Raw genomic sequence first — 7,883 nt, forward strand, 5'->3', positions numbered from 1 at the left:
AGAATAAAATATGGAGTAGTTTGCCAGAACTTGAGTTTGGGACAATATCTAAGTCTGTCAAAGCCTAGAGTAAGACTAACACTAAGCACTCTACTCAATATTGTAGGAGAAGTAAGTAGAAGATGAGTAAACCTTTAAAAGTCCTACAGCTCACACAGTCAAATGCTGTCAATCCATAATTATGTATTTTGGTAACAATCACTAAATGTAACTACACCTGACCTAGTGACTGATTGTTGCCTGACTCTTAACTTTTTATATTCAGGCCCTGAATCCTACAGCCCAATTAGGGATGACCCTGACTAACCACTTATGTAATTCTAGCATACTGTGGCCCTTGTCATGAACAGAGTGAGAAGTTAGGAGGGGGGTTTGGGGGGGCTCTGCCACCCCAATTAGGTTTAGGATAAGTTTGGGCTGTTAGGCTTAGGTGTTAAGTTGGGTTTTAGTTAGGATTGGGGGAGGGGAATATTTATTTTCTTAGGAAAAGTACTTTATTTTGACTTAGTGAAATGTGAGAGGAACTACATGTGGCCAATTGGAGCTAACTAAAAATGGGCCGTGGGACTCAGGGCCCGGATGCGAAAAGTATGCGACTTTGTTGCCCTTCTTCTTTCCCTCTAACAGTCATGTCTACCCTGGGAATTTCGAGTTCTCTACCTCTACGACGAGCTACGAGGCCGCCGTCGTATCTTTTGAGATCGCTTTGTTCGAGTGCCAGAAATGGCAGCAGCAAGACCTTCTTGCAGCCTTTCATCGAGCCACCCACACGCATCGCCGACGAACTCGTCGGCGAAAACCTACCAATTCACACACCCGAGCTCCCCTAGTGGTCGAGCCACCCAAGACTGAACGAGTCGACGCTCCATCTGACGATGTTGAGCTCCCACTCGCTGTCTCTCCTCTGTTGTCCCAGACTGACATGTACATTGACGACAATGTACTCCCTATGGTCCAGGACCCAGTCGACACGACTCTGCCTCAAGGCGTTGAGCCTCACCCCCAACACGAGGAGCCTGAAGGAGTCGACCCTTCACCTCACCCTTCACCTCAATTACCTGAGGCCTCAAGGCTGACAAACCCCTCTTTCACACCTGAACCCTCAAGGCCCTACACCACACGCCCCAGACCCGACATCGATGTCAACATCCTGGAAGAGGTCACAGCCCGTACCTGTGACCTTCTTTTGAGCCGAGGGTTCTCTGTCTACACAGACGCTGGCCCTCACCGATTACTCAACTGGATGGACGAGCGAACGTTTTCACACTTCACGTTCAACCACCACAGGCTCTCTTGCTCAGAGTCCAAAACCCTTTATGCAACCACTTTCCTCCCTATTCTTACACACCATTGTTTCTGTTGTTCTCAATGTCAGTCTACCTTCTGTGCTAGAACTAGCTTAATATACCACAGAATGAAATTCCATACTCCTAACACATAACAGCCTCTTTTTCTATAGTGGTTTTTTGTTTTCTTTTCCACTGTAGTTAATTGTTGTATTTGCTGTAAAAGTTTTTGAAATATAGAAGCCCTTCACTGCCCTGCAATACACTTAGCACTTTGTGTCCACCAAAGTCTGTCAATAAACTTGACAGTATCCACCTATTGGTATGGAAGGTCATGGCCACCTCATACATTGTCTTTCATTGGAGGACCAACCCACTGACAGACCTGACCACTACTGATCCATTTTTGAACATCCTTCTCACCCAGTGTCAACTCATTAATATTGGTGGATAAAGTGTTAGATGAATGATACAGTGCACTCAAAATAAATTAATAAAGACATGCTTCAGGAAATAATGAATCTCTGCAATGGGCCTTGATTTGACAATGTGCACGTCTTCTTAATTTCTAGCTTTGGCAAGTGAGTCTTTCACAACGTTGGCTCGCGCTTGAGCAATTAACGAAATGGAGCCCTGCGCCATAAGTTACAGCACTTTGCACAACAGTGGACTTCCTTTGTTGCCGCCACTCACATAACGATTACCTCACATAACTTTGCAGGTCGGAGAATGTTCGCATGGGGTACGCCACATACACGTCTTTAATTCCCATTAACTCGGCTCTATGGGCTTTCCAAAGAGGTGTGGAACAAAGATACCTAAGACTGAAAACGTTACGAAATATGCCAGGTCATGAAGACGAAAACGTTGACTACAAACAAAAGGCACAAGAGAGTGTGTTTCCTATCTTCTCCACCATACTCCCTTCATAATCAATTTGCGGTTAACTGATTTATGAAACATACAGTTATTGTGCCATACGGATTTAAGATTGAAGAGGAGATCAGAGATCCAAACAGTGTAGGACACAGGTATTATCACATTTGGTGTGAGTGCAAAAGGTATCATGACAGTTAGATTGCGAATCTCTAACGCGCTGATATTTTGAATTCTTGCATCAACATATGCTTAGTATCCGCGCCAGAAAATGCATCAAAACACACGTTTTGGCACGGGTTTATAAATCCATATAGAAAAGAGGGACATTATTCTGCGGCGGTTAGAGTAGAAAGACCGAAAGACGCTCAAAAGTACTTTTACAAGAAAGTGTTGGAATGGCAGGAGAATGAGGCACACAAATTGAAGGAGGTACGGGACGGTCAAGATGATAAATAGTCATTTGTAGGATGATAATACAGTATGATTATGCAACGAATGTAGAAAGACGTTTCCACAAGTAGCAGCAACTAAGAACAGTGGGTAAAATGTCAAATAACTTTACATTCATAATGCTAGTTACGAACCGAGCGAGTGACCATCAAAAAAAGAGAAATGTTCTACGAGATTTATCACTTTATTTCTTGTGACAGACATAGCATTTACTGATTTACAGACACGGCGGAGAAATGTCTCCTTACGCCAAGAGTTATTATTATTCGGTCGAGCAAAGTATGATCCAAAAAGCAAGGCGGATAGTACTAATATGTCAATTTGCAGATATTTGAGCTTTCTTTGCTCTTTTCACACGCTTCTTGATGAGCTCGACAGTGCTAAGTAGGCATGTTAACATGCTACACTATATACAAGTACTATAAAGTGTCACATTTACTATGCATTTCTCCATCTTGTCCTTCCTCTTTTCTTCTGCCACTCAATGTACAGATCCAAAGCTAGGCAGAAATGAACAAAAAAGCACGCCGGATCTCGGTTGAGGATTACATCCAAGAAGCAGCTGACAGTGAGGACTACTCTATTAAATGCATGACATGACTTTGTCTCGTTTACTCATACATTATCTGTGTTATCCTTTGCATAGTTGCTGCAAGACGCGGATATACTGTAACTCAAAGGGTAGTAGGGGAAGGAATTGCTGGAATGCCAAAATTCGAGCTTGCACGTAAGCGTTTTCCTTTCATTGATCTATGCATCAATTAGTTGACAAACTTAAACCAGTTGTCCGGCCGGATGAAGGTGTTGCTTCCAACCTTCCAAAACCGCTACGCAGGGCTGCGACCGGTCTTACCAACAGAGAGAAGATAAAGGTTCATGCAAATGTATTCGATCTTCCAAGGAAAGCACTTCAATTTAAAGAAGAAGTGGAAGCCTGGGATGCTAAACAACGTCAAAAGGAGAATGGAAAGACGGACAGAAAACATGGTGAGAGAAAGACACATCAAGGCGTGGGTCGAAAAACGACCGGAATATTACAAGAAAGGGATACTATTAGACAAGAAGACCAGATGAAGCCGTTAAGTGACAGATATGACAAGAGAAAAGCACAACCGATAAAGGTAAAACTGAAGGAAAGAAGTGAAAACGATGAAGATTGGATAAGTGACGACGATGACGATAAAGAAAATAATGGTACCCGTGAAGAACGCGAGGAGATAGCAAGGGAGGTTAAAAGACACGAGTTAAAACGGGTGGGTGCAGACGATGTCAAAAGATTGCATGGACCGAAACGAATTATCCGATCGAGTACTATTGCATGATGATGTTGATGATGCAAAGAGAGTACACTTGTGTATAAAGCCATTTGTACAGCATGTTTGCATGTATAATCTTAGGAGGGCTATGATGCCATGTTCTGTATTTCCAGGTCCCGGAATAGCCGTAATAAATATAGCCTTTTGTCTATTTTGAGCATAGACGATGAACACGTTCCTTTCATATGCGCCGAAAAAAAGTCAAGAAGACAATTTGAGCTCTAAATAGAACGAGCATTTCCTGCATGCTGCGAATGAGAGGCCAAATCAAGTACTGTTTAGCGAGAGAAGCGAAGCTTGCGGGAATTCGGTAGAAGAGCTCTTGATTATTCTTGTAATAGTAGTATGAAGCATAGCTGCAGTAGAAACGTTGGTTAAATCGAAAGTTGCATGGGCATCGGGATTCGGGCCAGAGAGACGAATGATTCGAACGTGGGCTGAGCAGAAATCCGAAGACCTAAGAAGTCCGACCGCACCATAGTACTATTAGTAGGAATGGCTTCGCTACACGTGTACAATGAAAAAGACAGTGAATTTTGGCTACAACTTGTACAAGATTCTATACAGCGCTCATACACTGCACAAGCAGAAACAGACCAAGTGTCGAGGTGGTTGCAAATAATTACGTACGAAAAAAAGTGCTGCATGAAGTGTGAACATGAATGCGAACAAGGATTTTAGTTGTAATGGTGCGATATGTACAGGAACGAGGACATTGGTGTGAGGCGAAAAAAATACGATGTTTGAATAGTGTCAGATAAAAGGAGAAAAAGGAGAGAAGGAAGAAGTATTGTCATGACGAAACTAATGTAATTAATACTCCTTTTCGTAAAAGAACTCCTGCTATCCTCACAATTGTCTCAACAAATACAGTGTTGGTTCACGAGTCCAGCGTCGCTCGCGAGCCTTTCGTTTATCTCGGAACACAACACTCTCCATCCATCTCATTATTCGATGGGATAAAAAATTGTTATTTCAATTCCCGCTCCTCATGTCTGATGTCGGCCAGTATCCCGTCCTCCCCTGACCTTGTCCAAGACTTTGAGCTCGACTCTGGCCCATAACAGCAGAAGACGAGCTCATCGTGACTTGCGTACTCGGACTTGTATTGCTCGCTTTCCACCTACATTAGAGCACACGACCATCAGCCCTCTTGTAAGTTAGGAAGGGAAAGTGGACGGTGAAGGATGAATGAGGTAGAAAGGTTGGAGGTGAGAGGAGAGGAGAGGAAGGGGCGTACCGAGATGGACTCATGTTCAACCCGGGGTTTGTGCTCATAGTCGAGCTCGATGTCATGCTTGGGCTAGGGTTCGACATCATGGGCGATGCATAATAGGACATTTGTACGTCCTGTTGATGCGCCTGAGGTACGCCGTATGACATTTGTTGTTGTGCATGGACAGCATACTGGGTTTGTTGTTGCTGTTGTTGGTACGCATGTGCGGGTCCGGGTCCGTACGCAATGCGACTCTGGCTTTGGCTCTGAGTCTGGTTTTGACCTGATGCGTACGGAGTGGAGGCTATCATCTCACTAAAGTTCATCCCAGGCAGAGGATCCGAAACACGAGCCCACCCACCCATGTCGATGTCCATATCCATACCCATGTCTTCCGTCGCAGTCGTTCCCGTCGTCGTCGATGCTCCCGCCCATCGCTGATTTTGATTTATGTTTGAATTTGCTGCGAATGGCGATGTGTATGCTTGACGTTGTAGAGCTGACAATGAAGTGTCCTCGGCTTTGATGGAACCTAAAGAGTAGTTAGGTATTTTGCTGCCTCCTTGTCCTCGGTATTGCGATGCATAAGTGTTTCCTTGTCGTTGTGTCGCACTTGTCGAGATGCCAGTCACGGCTTGAATATTTGCATTTGCACCCGCACCCGTGTTCTGAACAATACCGGTCGTTGCAGATGAAGGCGGGTACGGAGGATGGGCAGGATAGCGATACCCATAAGCTCCCACGTTAAACGCTCCAAGGCTCGATCCTGACATAGCTCCCGTTGGCAACGCTCTCATGCCCATCGCCAGACTTGAATCAGGTTCGCTCCTGGGCGTTCCAATCCCTCTCGCGCGTTCTCTCGCACGTGCAGCAGCAGACAGGCCGACACCGAAGTCTGAAGGACTACCGGCACCACCAATAGTGCCTGCACCAGACTCGGATACTGCGCTTGGGCCGCGACGCCCATACACAGGACGGAGTGGAGAACTCTGGTTTGAAGTTGCTGGTGCAGTCGGCGTTACATGTGTTGGTGTAGGAAGCGACGTCGACCCAGTATTGATATTTGTCCTGTTGGCTGTCGGAGGCGTCAATGCAGCCATCGGTGCGAAGCCAGGCGCTGAACCCGAGCCAGAGCCTGAACCAGTAGTCGAAGTAGAGGTCGACTCAGCTCTGTCTCTCCGCCGCCCTCTCTGCCTCCCACGGACAGTCAAATTCCTCCCGAGTTGCTGTAGTGCGAATGGTGCCTCTAAGTCTTCGATTCGCAGCTCTCTTTCGCTCCCAGTGTCCGTGTCTGGGTCCGTATCGTGCTCATGTTCGACGTCCTTATCTGGGGGTCCTGGGGTGACGTCGTCCGGGAAATTGAAGAAGGCGAGGTGATCTAGGTCTGTGGGCGAAGCGCGCGGTGTTTTTGAGCGTGAGGAAGAAGGTGAGGATGAGGATGGGTCTGCTTGAGCTACACCTTTACCCGGAGCCTGGGCACCCTGAATGTGCGCACTGGGCGTCGCGCATGGATATGCATGATTCGTCCTGGCACTGTAATTTTCGACCTGTGTAGAGGACAGAGCAGAATCAGAGGATGCCAATACTCCACAAACTTCCTGAAGGGGAAAAAGCAAACGCACATAATCAAATCGCTCCGCATTTTTCTTGATGGCTCTCGGACCTAGACATTTTGTCGCGATATCAAGTAGCTTGAGTGCTCTCCGTTCATCTCCATTCGGCTCGGGAGCAAAACGAAAGTCGACGCCATACTTTCCAGAGACGGTTCGCTGTGCGGAATAGGACGTTGAAAAGGTGCGCCATTCGTCGAAGGTATGTGTGCAAGGCGACTGGGGAGAAATGTTGCTTCCCTTCGGATTTGCAGACGCAGTAGAACGTGCATTGCTCTGTACAGGGAGCGTCATGGAGTAATAAGGAGAGATAGAATGGAGAGATTGAAAGATTGGACGAGCGAGATGGACGGGACCAGAAGAAACGCTAGAGGTGAGCAAGATGCGCTATCTGGTGCGCAGGCGGAGGCGTGGAGAAGCAGATAAGGGCCTCGGGCTAGGATTGGTCCTCGAGCGTATTCCAATATAGCTATCTCTCAGCGGGCGGAGACGATAAGTATTCCAGATACGATAGGCAGCGGACGCGCTTGTCCAGGTTCTGTTCCCAAGTGGGCATGTTATGCGAGATAAGTACCCTTCTGTTCTAATAGCCCAGGGTAGGTCCCAGATGAGCTGGTACAAGTTAGAAATGAGGTCATCTTGCGATTGAGTATGCGAACGTGTCCGACGCTGGTCCTGTTTTTCCATTCATTGTCGGTTCCCCTTCTATCTCCCAGGCTTATCTTGCGGCATACCACCGGTGCTGTGTCTATCATGTAATACCTCGGAAGCTGCGCAGTTCTGGCCTCTATCTTGTCCGGCGGCAGTTATTTCGCTCCCCTTTGCCACCGATAGGCATGGTGAATAAAATATGCCATCTTGCTCGTTTCTGCGCTGAGATCGCGCGCGAATCGCGTCGATCGTCAGCTGATTCATTACGTACGTACACATTCCTGGTATCCCCTTCAGGTTCTCCATTCCTTGCCTTGCTCCTGCTGCCATGCAGGCACGTTCGAAAATCTCACTTTGCAGGAGGACAAACCCTTCCGGCCAACGTTTCTCGCTTGCACCCATCCACGAGTGTGTTGCACACCCGGACTCTAGGGAACAGCTCTTCTCGCCTTGCACAGCGAGTGCCAGCGACTGC

At 46.8% G+C, this 7,883-nt stretch overlaps 3 protein-coding genes across 3 annotated transcripts; 2 read left to right on the forward strand and 1 right to left on the reverse strand.

The window, feature by feature from the left end:
- Window positions 1-579: 579 nt before the first annotated feature.
- FOMMEDRAFT_151159 (uncharacterized protein) lies at window positions 580-2,621 on the forward strand (the record flags this gene model as incomplete). Its single annotated transcript, XM_007262253.1, has 5 exons — window positions 580-588; window positions 653-1,257; window positions 2,008-2,180; window positions 2,254-2,334; window positions 2,419-2,621. The coding sequence occupies 5 exons, from the start codon at window positions 580-582 to the stop codon at window positions 2,619-2,621; spliced, it is 1,071 nt and encodes a 356-aa protein (XP_007262315.1).
- A 504-nt stretch (window positions 2,622-3,125) lies between these two features.
- On the forward strand, window positions 3,126-3,937 carry FOMMEDRAFT_151160 (uncharacterized protein; the record flags this gene model as incomplete). Its single annotated transcript, XM_007262254.1, has 3 exons — window positions 3,126-3,183; window positions 3,262-3,342; window positions 3,399-3,937. The coding sequence occupies 3 exons, from the start codon at window positions 3,126-3,128 to the stop codon at window positions 3,935-3,937; spliced, it is 678 nt and encodes a 225-aa protein (XP_007262316.1).
- Window positions 3,938-4,547: 610 nt separating this feature from the next.
- On the reverse strand, window positions 4,548-7,570 carry FOMMEDRAFT_144298 (uncharacterized protein). Its single transcript, XM_007262255.1, has 3 exons — window positions 6,770-7,570; window positions 5,172-6,694; window positions 4,548-5,054 (listed from the first exon to the last, which is right to left on the reverse strand). Exons 1-3 carry the CDS (start codon window positions 7,049-7,051, stop codon window positions 4,907-4,909), a joined length of 1,953 nt encoding a protein of 650 aa, XP_007262317.1. The 5' UTR covers window positions 7,052-7,570; the 3' UTR covers window positions 4,548-4,906.
- Window positions 7,571-7,883: the final 313 nt, after the last annotated feature.

The sequence above is a fragment of the Fomitiporia mediterranea genome (genome assembly GCF_000271605.1).
Source record: "Fomitiporia mediterranea MF3/22 unplaced genomic scaffold FOMMEscaffold_1, whole genome shotgun sequence".
Taxonomy (NCBI): domain Eukaryota; kingdom Fungi; phylum Basidiomycota; class Agaricomycetes; order Hymenochaetales; family Hymenochaetaceae; genus Fomitiporia; species Fomitiporia mediterranea.